This window comes from Propithecus coquereli, unplaced genomic scaffold, assembly GCF_000956105.1.
Source record: "Propithecus coquereli isolate 6110/MARCELLA unplaced genomic scaffold, Pcoq_1.0 Scaffold764, whole genome shotgun sequence".
In the NCBI taxonomy this organism is placed as follows: domain Eukaryota; kingdom Metazoa; phylum Chordata; class Mammalia; order Primates; family Indriidae; genus Propithecus; species Propithecus coquereli.
In genome coordinates this window covers 250,074-265,757 of record NW_012153774.1, presented here as the reverse complement: position 1 = coordinate 265,757, position 15,684 = coordinate 250,074, and the positions used below count along the sequence as shown (strand labels likewise).

General features: G+C 48.8%; 1 protein-coding gene across 1 annotated transcript in view; it reads left to right on the top strand.

Annotated features, from left to right (window-relative positions):
* TAF1B (TATA box binding protein (TBP)-associated factor, RNA polymerase I, B, 63kDa) overlaps nucleotides 1–1,200 on the top strand; it is a 109,111-nt gene extending 107,911 nt beyond the window's left edge. The window contains exon 13 of the mRNA XM_012662432.1: nucleotides 996–1,200. Within this exon, the coding sequence (XP_012517886.1) occupies nucleotides 996–1,200 (205 nt within the window). The remainder of the gene's footprint in view (nucleotides 1–995) is intronic.
* Nucleotides 1,201–15,684: the final 14,484 nt, after the last annotated feature.

Here is a 15,684-nt window from a genome sequence, read left to right as displayed (position 1 = left end):
ATTTTTTTCTATTTTTTAATAGAGACGGGGTCCCTCGCTCTTGCTCAGGCTGGTCTGGAACTCCTGACCTTGAGCGATCCACCCGCCTCGGCCTCCCAGAGTGCTAGGATTACAGGCGTGAGCCACCGCGCCCGGCCAGTACTAATTTCTTAATATTATAAAACATGCAGTCAATGTTTAGATATTCCCAGTTGTCATATAATTTTTTTAATGAGTTTAACTCAGAATCCAAATAAGGCCCATATATTGCATGGTGGATATAAACCTTAAGTGTTTTAGTTCATAAGGTTCCCTTCTTTTTCTCTCTCTCTCTTTTTTCCCCCCTTACAATGTACTTGCTGAGTAATCCCCGTCATATGCGTCCTATAAAATTTCCCATAGTCTGGATTTTACTGATGACAGCCATATGATGCTATTTAACTTGTTCCTCTATCCCTGGATTGCCTATAATTTGGTGTAGTTAGAGATTGACAGTTAGCGTTAGAGATTTGATCAACTTCAGGTTTGCCTATTTTCAAATAAGTGAAATTGCTTGGCAAACTCTTTTTTCTACAGTATATACAGGATTGCAAAGCTACATTATAAAGCCTGAGTTCTTATTTTGACTGGGAGTCAGAGATTATTGTTTTCTTTAGTTTATTTTAAAAATATGTTCAGAATCTCTTCTTTTGTGCTTTTGTTTGCCTTGCCCATGGTAAGAAGGTGGGGTAGTGACCCATCTGGAGTGGAGGAAACTCTGGGTGAGGAGGCCTGAGACCCACCTCCCAGCACCACTTGTGTCCCTTCCATGGTGGCCATGGACACTGGGAAAAATTTTTCCTTTGTAGAGTTAAGGAGTTTTACCAAATTGTTCTAAGTTTCCTTCCAGCTCAGAGTACTATTTTAAGCTTGACCATATATATTTGCTAAATTATTTGGGGGAAGTTTAGGGGTTTGTGGATGCATTTCTAAATTACCATTTAAAGAGAACTTAACATTTTTTCTTTTCCTTCTAGCTACTGTAAACATTTGACAACCTATGAAGAATCAAACTTTTCTCTGAGTTACCAGTTTATACTAAATCTCTTCTCCTTCCTGCTAAGAATAAAGACCTCCTTACTCCATGAAGAAGTGAGCTTAATTGAAAGGAAACTTTTTAAAAACAAATACAGTAAAACAAAAAAGAAATCTAGAAGATCCAGGAAAGCAAGAAGGCATTGAGAAAAATGAAATAGAAACTTTTTTTGAAAAATACTTTAATAGTGATAATAATGTCAAATTGTAATATGACTTCCAAAGAATTGTGGAAAATATTTTATTGCATAGAGATACACATTCATATATATACATATATGTATCAATGTACTTATAAAAATTTATATTGTAAAACAGGTCAACTTTGTATTTTACAAATTATGAATATTTGAGAAAGTTAAAACAATAAATTATATAATATCTAGAAATTAGTTTTTATGGTATTTTAAAGCTAAATTTACTTTAAAAAAATCATTTCCTTACTCTTTATACCCCCAAGTTAAATCCCAGATCAAAGATCTAAACATTGGCCCGGTGCGGTGGCTCACGCCTGTAATCCTAGCACTCTGGGAGGCCGAGGCGGGTGGATCGCTCAAGGTCAGGAGTTCGACACCAGCCTGAGCAAGAGTGAGACCCCGTCTCTACTGAAAAATAGAGGGAAATGATCTGGACAACTAAAAATACATATATAGAAAAAATTAGCGGGGCATGGTGGCACATGCCTGTAGTCCCAGCTACTCGGGAGGCTGAGGCAGGAGGATCGCTTGAGCCCAGGAGTTTGAGGTTGCTGTGAGCTAGGCTGACGCCACGGCACTCTAGCCTGGGCAACACAGTGAGACTCTGTCTCAAAAAAAAAAAAAAAAAAAAATCTAAACATTATAATCTTTTATATATAAATATATAAAAATATTAGAAGAAAACAAGTATGAATGCTTTGATGATCTTAGAACAGGGAAGGACTTTCTAAGCATGCCTCAAACCCAGAAGCTAAAAGGAAAAGACTGATAACATGACTACATAGTCAAAGACAAAGGACAAACTGGGAAAATATATTTGTAGTATATGATGGGACAAAGAAATAATTTCTTTAATGTATCAGTACCTCTTCCAAAGCAATGGGAAAAAGAAAAGTTGAGCAAGAGATATGGAAAGAGTTTTCTGAGAAAAACACAAAGGCCAACCCAAAAAACAGGACACTCAACTATACTCATATTCAAGAAATACAAATTAAAGAGGTACTATTTCTCACATTATCTGTTGGCAAAAATTATAAAGACTTCTAATGCCTGGATATTGGAAAAGCAGGCATTCTTGGTCAGAGTTTATTTATTTATGCAACAGATACTGAGCAACTTCTGTGATCCAGGCACGTTCTAAGCACTGAGGACGTAGCATCGAACAAGATCCCCGCCTTTAAGGAGTGTGTGGGTGGAAGCAGATAGTAAAAAGTATAATTTGGGGGCAATGAAGTACACTGAAGAAAAGGCAAGATGAGGGATAAGTCATAGCGTGGTCCATTTTTAAAAGGGTGGCTGAGTGAGGGAGGATCCTCTGGGGAGGTAACAACTGAGCAGAGACTGACTGACCCGAAGCACAGTGGAGGGAGCAAGATGCATGGCTCTGTCCATATCCAGGGACGATCATTCCAGGCCAAGGAGAGAGGAGCAGAGGCTCTGAGAGAGGAGTGTGCTTGTTAGAGTCAAGGAGTAGCGGATTGTTCAGAGTGGCTGGAGTGTTGCGGTTGAAGGGGAGAGGGACAGCAGATGGGATGGAAGAGCTTGCTCTCGAGAACTTTGGCTTTTAGCCCAAGTTGTCACAGGAAACCATTGGAAAATTTTAAGCAAAAGAATGATGTGATCCAACCTATGTCATGAAAGTATCGCTTTGACTACTCTGGTGAACAGACTGTAGGGGGACATGGGCAGAGACGGAGAGGCCACTCAGAGACACTGTAGTGGCTCAGGCAACAGTGATTTGGACTAGAGTGACTGCAGGGAAAGTGGCAAGAAGTGATTTGATCCCAGACACAGTTTAGGATGGAATAAATAAGGACTTGCTGATGGGTTGGTTGATTGTGGGTTGTCAGGATAAAAAAATTCCTAAGATTTTTTTCCTGAGTAATTAAGTTAAGGTACTATTTTTTTTGAGATGGGGCCTCCTGTAAACCCTGTTGGCGAGAGAAGTTATTCCTGTCCTAGGGTTTTGTGGATGGCTGACCATACGGCATCCAACACTGAACAGACGAGATGGACGGCAGCTTATTAATCACATGTACTCACACCCTGGGCGGACTTAGCACACGACATGGGGCCACACAGGGCTTGCACTTGGGACCAGGACAAACAACCAGGACTGTGAGAGGCAGGCTTGTAGTATCGGGAGGGTGGGGTGAGCCCTGGTTCCCACGGGAAGATGTGATTGGCTTGTTTGAGTAATTCCACGGGCTGGCAGGGAGCTGAAACCCACTACTCACAGATAAGCAGGAATGGCTCCTGGTTCTTTTAATAAGGAGGTTGGTTTGGTTGGAGGACCTTATCCACGGGAGCAGAGTGGGGATGGGAACCTGCGGTTAAGCCATTCAAGGTCCTTCCAATTTCAGCAGATGTAAAGGGAACATATAATACTGGGCCTTAATTTTAGACCTTACACCACAGGGAACACTGACAAGGGTGGGGGATTGGGAACTCAGTTCTGTGCAGGCATGCTGAGTTTGAGATCCCATTAGACGTTTGACAGATGTCAAAATAGACAGTTGGAGAAAAAATCCATGGTGGAGAGGCCTGGGATAGAGATGTAAATGTGGGAGTCATCAGAATGTGATATTTAAAACTGAAACGAGATGGGATCTCCTGGGCGGTTTAGTATAGATAGAAAAGGGGTCTTCAGATCAGGTACGGTGGCTCACACCCGTAATTCCGGCACTCTTAAGAGGCCAACGCAGGAGGGTCGCTTGAGGCCAGGAGTTCAAGACCAGCCTGGGTGACATAGCAAGACCTCATCTCTACTAAAAATAAAAAAAATTAGCCAGGCACGGTGGCGTGTACCTGTAGTCCCAGCTACTGGGGAAGCTGACGCTGGAGGATCCCTTGAGCCCAGGAGTTTGAGGTTGCAGTGAGCTAGGCTGACACCACTGCACTCTAGCTGGGGAGACAGAACGAGGCCCTGTCTCAAAGAAAAAAAAAGTTTGGGTCACCCACAAATATGAAGTAAGATCAACAAGGGAGGAAAGAAAAGTGAAAGATAAGGCTTCACACTCTAAGAGTCAGTGTTTTCACATCTAAAAACGGTATTCAGCCATAGAAAAAGTGAATCTGTCTACCACCAAAAAGGGAAGAGGGACTTAGTATGACAGTAATAGCATATACGGAGCACCAACTGTCTGTCTATAAAGTACTATACTAAATTCAGTCTTCTCAGCAGCTCTGTGTGAGCTAGACTATCATCTGTATGTGACAGATGAGGAACTAAGGTTAGCAATGTCAAGTAGCCTGTCCAAGGACGCACAGCTAACACAGAGCTGAGCTGAGATTTAAGCCCAGGTCTCAGACTCCAGATTCCAAACTACATTTCTTAAAAAATCATGAACTATAGACTCCTATTTCTTTAACAATCTGCATGTCTCCCTTTCATTGGCATTCTTGGGATAGAGGAACGCTGGCGGATAGACATCAATAAAGGTTTAAAAAATCTATGACGCGATACGTGAATTAAGGAATTCTTTTAGGCTGCAATTAACAGAAAGCTTAACTACTAAATCAGAGGTGTTTCTTTGTCTTACATAACAAAAATCCTGGCGGAAGAGGCTCCAGATTTGACACAGTGGCTCAGCAGTGCTACTGAGGACCCAGACCCTGGGTTCACTCTGCCATTCTCAGTGCGATGGCTTTTTGTCCTTCGGTGTGTTTGGTCATAAGATGGACACTGCAATTCCACGCAACCAAATTCAAGGTAGAAAGAGGGAGCTGCGATTAAAGACTTTCCCAAGAGTCTTTTCGTCTGACAAGAAAAGCTTTTATAAACAACCGCCCCCACCCCCGAGTCTCCTACATTCATTGGCCAGCGCTGCACCACTTGCGCCGTAACTGGCAGAGGGAACAGGATTGCCGTGCCCGCTTTAGGTTAATCTACAGGGGTGTTTCATACATTTGGAACACAGTTGTGTGTTGTGTGTTTGTTTTCAATCCTCCCCAGAAATGTGTGTTTCTTTAGGCAGCTTGAGACTTCTTCGTTAGACTTAAAAGGAGTAGGCTCCTCGCACCCGACCAATGGACATTGTTATGGGAACAACGTAATCATGGTCACAGGTTGATGGCTACAGGGCTGCCTTATCGCCCTACAGGGTGGCATGTCTCTCTGGTCATTGCCACCCAGAAGGGGAGGCGCCTCCTAAAGCCTGAAGCAGAGAGCCCAGGGCCTTCTGGCACCCAGCAGCAGGAGGCTACAAGTTCACCTACGGCGTATCTGTGGTTCTTGGTTATCTTTTTTTTTCCTCTATTGGCACCAAGCCACCTAGGAAAAATATTCTTATTAATTTAACCCTATATTTATATAAAAAGACATTGCTTAAAAGGAGAGAAGGAGCATTATTTCCTGAATCTTCAGAGACCTTGAATAGAATTTCCAAAGAGTGGCTGCTGTAAAAGTTCTGTGAATTATTATATATTGCAGATAGTTAATAGTGTGTATTAATTGGCAACTTTTTTTTTAACTTAAAATGCCCCTGTGTTCTTGAAAGCTGAGTAAATTCACGTAGTATTAAGTCTCTCAGAAAATGTATTCAAGAAGCTCTTAGTGTATGTTCCCTTGTTTTGTGCCCTTGTGAAGTATTGAAGCATAAAGTGGTTTTTGTGCCAGACTTACCTGATAATATGCTACGACTTGAGAAGAGCTTACAAAAGACTGCTTTTATGGACTTTATAAATTAAGAACCTGGTATTTCCACTTAGTTGGCCTTCTGCCCTTCTGAAACAATCATTTCCTTCTGGAACAATTAGTGCATGTTTTATGGATATTTGCGTTGAACTGGGTGACTCACAGATACTCCCAAAGGAATTTTTCGTTAAGAATACCACTTAAATATAATTACCTTTTGTCACCATTGTTGTCCACATTAATTTAAATTAAGTGATTAATTTAAACATTACCTACAATGAAAAGCTGGTCTCTGAATTTTAAAACACCCAAGGTTAAAAGTAGGAAAAAATGAAAAAATGTATTCTTTGCCATGTTAGAGGATAAGAAAATATTACAAAACATGCTTACTTATTTTTACCTTTCTATCCTTAGAAACTCACACCAGAATAAAAATCTCCCTGGGAAGGTCCCTCTGCTCCCAGGCAGGCCTCCTGCTGGGGCCGCAGCCACTGGAGATCTCGAGGGGGTGGGCCCTGGGCTCCTCTCCCTCCTCCGGTGGGTGCTGCCCATCCCGCCAAGCTCCTCTCCACCCTGCAGCTGGTTTTGTGTTTTGTTGTTGTTTCGTTTAGTTTTGTTTCGATCGCCCTGAACTCTCTAAGTGCAGCCCGTGGCCCCGCATGGCATCGGAATCCCAGGCCCTGCAAGTCAGGACGGTTCCAGCCACCTGCCCCTCCTCACCACTGCCCAAGGGCCTGCGGGTGGGGAGCTGGCCTCCAGGACCAGCTTTATCCTCCCCATCGGCCCTCCCTCTCCTGTCCCCTCACTTGCTCAGCTCCTCAGCAGCCACCACACATCCCATTTTTGCCATTCAGCACAGCGGCTTGTGTATGGCCTGCTTTACTACCTACATGGCCTTCCGGACCGGGACCATGTGTCACGGCTCCTTACAGAAGCCTGTATCCAACAGATGTTCAATAAATGTCTTTGACGAAAGTAATGAAGATAAAAGGGGAAAAATTATAAAAAGCTTCCTACATTCTGATCAGTTACCGCAGTGCAATTTCCACCATTTAAGGAATGGACTCAGGGTCTGCCTACCAAATGTTGGTTTTGAATCAAATCGAAGTACTTTTAAGACAGAAGGGGAAAAATAGGCCTCACTTGTGCCCATGGTGTCCCTGTGGCCACGTCAAATATCTGTATGGTGCTGAGGGTGGGCTGGGCACTATTTTTAAACACTTTGCATGTCTGAACTCTTTTATCCTCTTAACAGCCCTATGACGTGGTACTATAATATTTTACAAACGAGGATGCAGAGGCAGGGAGGATTTCGAACACTTGCCCAGGGCTGCACAGTGAGCACTGGGGCAGCCTGGCTCCAGAGCCCGGGGCTTCACCCACTCACGGCGCTGCTCACACACACTCAAGCCCTGTGATGTCACCTCGGAATCCCAGGAGCCCAAACGAAGAAGAAAACATCAGTATTTACGACTAGAGTCTATCCTCACCACCCCTCCTCCGTGCCTTCCCCAAACCTGTTCTTCCTCTGCCTTCCCGGACTCCCAATCACAGCAGCACTCACCAAATGGCCCAAGCTGTAACTCTCCAGCCCCCCTGCCTGTCGCCCCCACCGTCACAGTCGCTCGCCCAGCGCCTCTCTGGCAGACGCCTCCCTCCAAGGCCGGCTGTGCCCGGCTCAGACCCCCCTCAGCTCTCACCAGTGGGCTGCAGAGCCTCCCTCCTCTGCAGGCATTTATCCTTCCTCTGCTAGTTACCTTCCAAACACAGATCTAATCACCCCCAGAGATGCACAGTCCTTCCATAGCTCCTTGTTGCCCGCAGGCCCCACGACCTGGCCTGGAAGCTCCCTGAGAGTGCGGCTCCTACACAGCTTCTCCTGTCTCCTGCCCTCCCCACGCCCTCGGTCTCAGGCAAGCCACGGCATCTCACCCCCGGGCCTTCACCCACGCTGTATTCTCTACCAGGAATGTCCTTCTCCTCTTCCCCCAGGACCCTGCTCAGATGCTGCCTGCATCCAACCTTCCCCACCGCGGCTCCCAGGCACTGAGCACACACTGCCCGAGGGCAGGCACGTCACCTGTACCAGGGTGGCGGGTCTCTCAACCGGCAGGGTTAGCTGTGCCTGTGATGCCTGGGCAGGTGCCCGGCCTGGGGCTCCCTCCCCTCTTGGAGTTAGTGCCCACCACCTGCCAATTCCTCAGGGCAGAGGAACGTGGACTTTCACACGCTTTGAGGACGCTGTATCACAAGGATTAAAGGGTACCTGAGGAATGCCCGAGGAGCTCCCCAATGCCGAAGCAGGGGCACGGCTGTGCCCACGATCGTCTCAGAGCAGACACACCCACTCTTGCTCCCAAAGAGCAAGCCCGGGACCCCAAGGCTCGCTTCTCCACCAGCCCTTTGCCTCCTGCTCATCCCAAAATGCTCCCAATTTTTCCCTTCTCCTTTTCTCAGTCCCCAGCTCTTCCTTTGTAAAATCATCACAAATGAGAATAACTCAAAATTCCAGACATTGGAATTGACAGTCTCATGGCTTAGAAAAGACATACAAAAATGAATCCCAAAAGACTTGGATTTCAAGTAAAGGAAACTGTCAGCAGGGGAGGGGTTATGGAAAAAAACCAAGTTAACGACATGTCAACTCTGGGCAAGTGGCTTAATCCCTCCGTGCTTTCTCCCTCCTTATAAAGTGAAGATAACGTGTCTCTTGTAGAAGTAAAATGTGGTGAGAGGCTCCAACCATTTTAAATGGACGTCATTTTATAACAGAGATGTTTGATCACTAGTGACTCTGTCTTCAAAGAGTAAAGTACGCAAATGTGAGCCAGTAAGCCTCCCTCTCAGCTCCCTGTCCGGGGCGTTTTCTTGAAATGGCAGCAAGCCCGATGGCTCTGCCCCGCTTGGTGTCAGGCAGAGGCAAGAGGGTTTACTGGAGGTTACGGCCGTGCTCCCGAGCCTAGGGCTTGCCAGTAGCCGTGTTGCAACTGCTGAGCCTTCGCTGGAATGACTGATCTACGGTGAAGCCATAGGAGAAGAATGTGAGATATCTGGGTTCCTGGGTGCCAACAAGTGGGTGACACCCAACTTTGCAGAGCTGCTTCTGCCTCCATTTGGAAACAGGGAGAGCTGCTGACTTCTTGGTGATGAGTCTGGATCAAGTGCCAGGTATCTGACAAGACTCACCTGCGACCAAAGTCCTCCTGGCAGTGGCAGGTGAGCCTGGTGGAGAGGGGGGCAACCCTTCATCAGCAAGCATGTTCATGACAGTGTCACAGAAGACACTGGAAAAGAGAGCCATGGAGACCAAGAAATGGACAATCCTGAGAGTCAATGTGTTCTCTGAGAATCAATGCACCATCAAATGCCGTCTTCTAAGACAGACACCGTCACCAGGAAGCACCAGCCACAGCCCTGCCGCAACTGACGTGTCCAGTGTTCTCCAACGGAGGCCACAGGCTAACGCCAGAGTCTCACGCAGAGATCCTCGCCCATCGCAGCACCACAACCAGAGCGGAAACGTGGGTTGTGGGTTCAGGTCCTGAATTTACCAGCTACGAGACTTTGAATACGTCGTTTGATCCCTCTGGACCTTGTTTCTCCATCTACAAGATGGGCACAACCCTGTCTACCTCAAAGGGCTGTTTTAAGAATCAAACGAGCTTGGGTATGTGATCACACTGGACACTGAATACTGCCATTACCACGGTGGACAACAGCAATAACTGTTGATCCTTTACAGTGTGCCTGTCTCTATGCTAGATAATAAGGGGATTTTTTAAATATGAGATATACTTTTTGTCCCTTAAGCAGCTTATGCTATAGTGAGGAAAAATGCAGAGGTGAAATGTTTAATATGTACTGAGTTCCTGTAATGTGCCTGGCATTGTTTGAGACGCTTCTTAAATAAAAATAAACAAGCCCTTAGTGACAGGGATTATTATCCCATATTCCATGGTTGAGGAAAGTGGGGCTTGGTCACGGAGCCGGAGGGAAGGGTGGGGATTCTGCACGCCTTGCCGCCCACACCCGGCTCCCGGAGCAGAAAGGCTTTCATCTCACTGTGGCAAACGCACGAGACACCGGGCTCTGGGGAAGGGGGTGGGACAGATGCCTGGGTGTCCAGGCACAAAGCCTCTGCCAACACCTTTCAACCACTCGAGATGTCCCTTCAATACAGGCTACTTTGTCAGGGCTGAAGTCCCTAAACGTGCTCAGCCTACAGATGGCTGTCGGGTGATGACCAGGTCACGTGCCCAACAAGTCAGCACGTGGAGGAAGTGGGCAGATTCCTGCCCTTCTGATCTTCAAAGAAGATGGGAGCCGTCGATCCAGTGTCTGTGTGCCAGGCATTGTGTGAGAGTCTTAAGTGCGTTATCTTAGTTAACTCCACACCAGGTGGTATGATTTTCCATATTTTACACATGAGAAAACCAAGGACTGGCAGTGAAGTAGAATGCCTAAGGTAAAAATATGAGGAAAACCTAGAATTTGAATTTAGATCTGTTTGATTTTTTAAATATTTTTGGGGGAGAGGGTTTCTTACCATTTTTTTCTAGTTTTTTTAATGTCTGTCCCTCTCCTGTCCCCGATCAGTGCTCCACGAAAGCACAACTTGGACGTACTGTTTACCGCTATGTCTAACACCTATCCAGGTGGCAAGGAACCGTAGCAGCTGCACCTGGCATAGCCTCTCTCGAGGCCCTCTCTGCATGGGGTGAGGGATACATTTCTGACCCTCTTGGGATGATCTCTGCCTCATTCCACTCAGAATCTAGGCAGAACAGTGGGTCAGAGTGTAGACCCAAGTCAGAAAACCAGGAGTCAAATCCCAGTCCTTCCATTTATATTACTAGCTATGTGACTTAACATCAGTGACCTCAACAGTACCATGGGGAAGGAGCACTCACATATGCATATTAATACAGATATATGTATAACTTATGTATTAGGGTACCTCTTCTTAGAGGCCACTAATTCTGTGACATGAACCCTGGCAGGGACCTATCAGGCTGCTACATGCCCACTGATTGAAGGAAATGAAACACTGCTTGTCTTCACTTTTTGTCCCTGACACTTTCTTCTGCCTACATGGGCCCTAATAAGCTAACTGAAGAACTGGCTGTCTTTACGTTTAACCATCCCCTAGGTCTGTTAGATTTAAAGTTCTTCTCTCAAAGTCATGCAGAACTGAATTAGTAAAGGACGGAGCAATTTGTGCTGAGTGATTTAATAAAGGGATAGCTGAGCAGTCAGGGAGTCATTGTAACAGGATGGGGGGCGGTTCCTGGAAGAGGTGACATTGAGGTTGGCCTCTGGAGGTACAGACTAGGGCCGCAGTGGAGAGAGGGGTAACACGGGCAATGGCAGGGGCCCGAGGTTCAGGCCGTGTTCACAGAACTGTGACAGGGCACAGGGCATTGGGGGCTTTTAACTGGGACATCAAATGGGAAATGTATGTTGGGTCTAGATGGAGAAGGAACTTAAATGCCAGGCTAAGGAGCCCGGACTTCAGCCTGTGAGCCGTGGGTAGCTGTTATGGTTCTGATCACAGCAAACGTTCTTGGTGCCATGGCACGTTGGAGCGGAAGGAACCAGATGACCTGTCCAACTGTTCCCTTTTACTGAGGCCCAGAGAAAGTGACTCTACTGAGATCACCCTGCTGGTCCACAGAAGAATCTGGACTGCAACCCAGGTCTTGCGACTGTCTCAATCTGCCGCTCCGCGCTGACTCCTTCCTTCCACAAGCCCCCTAGTGCTGCACCATATGCTCTCCAGCGGGTCCACGGGTCCATGATCAGTTCCCTACTCTGAAGCCCGTGACTTGGGAAGGTGCCTTAAAAGATCCTTCTTCTTAAAAAAAAATACTATCCCATCCTTGAGCTGAAGAAAGTTATTGCCAAACAAATAAAAAGGTGCAAAACTTCACTCATAACTCTTTTAAAAAGGCAAATCAATGGGAGGCTGAGGCAGGAGGATCTCTTGAGCTCAGGAGTTCGAGACCAGTCCGAGCAAGGGTGAGACCCCGTCTCTACAAAAAATAGAAAAATGAGCTGGGTGTGGGGGCGCATGCCTGTAGTCCCAGCTATTCGGGAGGCTGAGGCAGAAGAATCGGTGAGCCCAGGAGTTTGAGGTTGCAGTAAGCTGTGATAATGTGACTAGTAACTAGCCCAGGTGACAGAGCGAGACTCTGTCTTGAAAAAAGAAAAAAAATCAAAACAACGAGACACTATTTTTCATCTAATAGACTAGCAAACTTTGATAGTGCCCATAGTTGTTCAGGGTGTGGCACGGTGGGCTGTCTCATACCCCATTGGTAGGAGTCTAAACAGGGGCAGGCTTTTGGAAAACAATCTGGCAACATCCATAGAAATTACAACTGTGCCTACCTTTTTTCCAGTTACTCCAATTCTCGGAATTTATTCTATGGCCCTACTTGATCAAGTGTGCAAAAATGTTGTTAGAGGAATGTTTATTGCAAATATTTGTAATTGTGAAAAACTGGGGGAAAAACTAATTGCTCACCAACAGAGTCTAGTTATTATATATCCATTCTAAGAAATAATGTGTACTAGATTTCTGTGTGTTGACAGGGAGAATACTGAAGACATAGGAGGTGAAAACAGGCAAGCTGGAGAGGATTGTGGATAGTACGACTCCCTTTTGTGGAGAAGAATAAAACACACGCATGCTGGAGTATACACAGAAAATTTCTAGAAAGATGCACAAAGACAATTAACAGTGGTTATCTTGGGGGCGAGGGACGGGAGGGAGAAGGGAGAGGACTGTTTGGACTCTGTGTCCTTCTGTATGGCTTGAATTTCTTCCTTCCTTCCTTTCTTTGTTTCCTAATCCCTTTCTCTCTCTTTTGCCGCTTCTTTTTTTAAAAACTATGAGCATGTATTATTTTTATAACTTAAAAAATATTTTTAAAATAAAGGTTATTGCCAACAGCTCATAGAGACAGATTTTAATTTCTGTTTTGGAGAACTAAACAATTCTGTATTCAAATTCACAAAGTGGAGTCAAAGTTTTTTATTACTACATCTAAGGTCTAATAACCTCGGGCCCTTCCTGTTCTTGTTTTTGGTTTCATGGTTTGATATTTCTTCATTCATCCCTTTTGTGTGTGTGCCTACCACGCATCAGGCACGAGGCCCTCAGTGGATGTCCACAGAGCACTGCGAGGGCTGTACCCACTCAGGACACACTCGCTGGCTGTCTCCCACGTAGATACCAGGCACTGGGCACATAAAAAATGAAAGCAGCCCAATTCTTGCCCTCCCTGGAAACGGTCAGACTACGGTGGAGACAGCCACACACGGGAAAGCCCATTTAACAAACAGAATGTGGTAAACGTGTGATAGGTGATGTGGAAGGTGCCAGTGGGTCACACAGGACATCTCGCCCCGCCTGGAGGGTCAGGGAGGCAACTTGGAGGAACCCAGAGAGTCTGGAAGTTCAGTGGAGTCTGCTAAGCACAGTGGGGAGGAGCAGGGAGTGGGGCCGGGGTGACTCTTGGGCGTGAGCGTTTGGTACAGCAGGATGGCACGGGACGCGGAGCCGTTCATTTACACACCCATACCGTGTTCAGGAGTTTGGACTTGATCGCGAGTGTGACAGAGTGACATGAAATCTGTGTTCTGTGAAGGTCACCCTGGCCACAGTGTGGAGACGGGTTAGAGGAAGAAGAGGAAAGGCAAAGGGTGACTGTCCCAATGGTTTGCACCACATCTATGGACGACCTGTGCCATTATTAATATTTTTCTTAAATGAGTTCGCTTTTAAGATATAATGATTTAAACAGAAAACGGGTGAATACGAGAAAAGAACAGGCTGCGCGTCTCCAGTGCTGTACCCGGGGTTAGAGGACAGCCCCGGAGAGGGCGGTGAGAAGCGAGGCTGTGGTTGCTGATCTGCGCCTGAGCGCAGAGCACACGGAGCAGAGGGGCCGCTGGCGCTGCGAGAAGGCCAGCGCTTGCTCCTCGTTTCTCCTCCTCGCCTCGGCTTTGCGCTCCCCTTCCTGTCTCTTCTCCCTCCCAGCCGTTCCCTGTCGGAGGCTCCAGGATCCAGCGTCACTCCCATGCTCTTTCTGTCCTCACTGCCGTGGGGATTCACCCATCCCAGGGCTTTACATTCCACCGGGACGCGCATGATGCCCAGAAGCGCAGCCTCAGCCCGCACTTCTCCCGCGCGCGCCGCCGTCTCACGTCCCGCAGCGCCCCCGACCACCCGCTGGGCTCGCCAGTGCCCCTGGAGCTTGGCACACCCCAAACCTTCCACACCTGCCGTCTTCCTATCCCAGGATGGCAAATCATCCCTTCCAGTTCAGCGGGAAAGCTCGTGGTCGTCCTAGACTCCGTCTTTCTCCCACACCCATTTCCCATTTGCAGGAAATCCCGTTGGTTCTAGCGTCAGAACACACACAGAATGCGACCACTGCCCACCGCTTCTCTACCACTGGGCCGCGCTACCATTCTCTCCTGCCTGCATCATGGCAGTCGCCTCTGACCTGGTCCCCGCCGCAAAGCGACCAACTACTTTAAAACACAGGTGAGATCATGTCACTGCCCAACGCGTCCCCTCTCACCCAGCGTAAACACGAAGGTCCTTACCGAAGCCCGCAAGGCCCTGCACAGTTTGCTCCCCCGCGCCCACTACCCGTCCGCCCTCCAGCCGCGCCGGCCCCCTCTGGTCCCCGCGCGCTGGCTGCCACACAGGCGCCCCCGCCTCGCGCCTCTGCCTGCACCGGTCGCCCCCAAGTGCTTCCGAGCTGCGACCTCCCCTCCTCCAAGTCTGACAACCGGCTCCACCCCACCGCCCCGTCGGCCGCTCCGCTGTATTTCTGCGCAGAACTCGCCGCTTCCTAACATACCGCACCGTTTACTTGTTTTGTCCGTTGCTTGTTACCCCAACCGGGACGCTGGACAAGGCAAGAAACTTGCCTGGCGTCGGGGCTGGGTCTCTCTCCAGGTGTCCGCTGAGCGAGAGCGCAGACCCGGGAGAAGAGAGGAGCTCAGTCCGGAAAGGGCAATTCGGGTTGGCGCGGTGCAAGTGAGCGGGGGCGGGTGGCTGGGGGCTCCGGGGGGCTGAGCCCCTCGGGGCCTGCGGGGCTGGGGGGGGCGCCTGGGGAGAAGGCGGCTCCGCGAGGCGGTGCGACCGCCGCGCAGTGCGGCGGGGTTAGGAGGCTGCGGCAGATTTCCAGTGCCTGTCACGGAGTGGACAGCACGAGGGATGAGTAGGAAATTCTAACCAGACACTGCGAGGCGCAAGGAGAAAGGAAAATTTGCAGACATTTCTCGGGAAAAGCCGCGGGACTCGGGGCGTGACCGGCGGCGCGAACCGGCTGGCGAGAAGAGCGCGCGTGGCGGGCCCCCGCCTGGCAGAGGCGCCCCTGTGGCGGGCAGGGCGCGGGCGTGTGCGGGGCTCTATCTCCGCAGCCGCTGAGGGCCGGGGGCTCGGGAGGCAGAAGGAGGATCCGCGGCGCGCGCCCGTCGCGAAGCGGCGTCTCTGGAACGCGCGCGGAGGGCCGGAGGGCGACAGGGGCGCGCAGGGCACGACCCCAGGCGGGCGCCGAGGGCTGCGAGCCGGGCACGGCGTCCGCACAGCCACGCGGGTCCCCGCCCGCGCCGCTCGGCCCCGCCAGCCCCGCCCCGGCGCCCCGCTCGCCGGCCAATCAGGCGGCGCGGCCGGCCTCCCGGCTCCGAGGCCCCGCCCCGGGCCGGAGCGCCGCCAGCCAATGGGCGGCCGAGCCCGGCGCCCAGTGCGCGCAGCCGGCGCTGAGCGGGCTCAGAGCG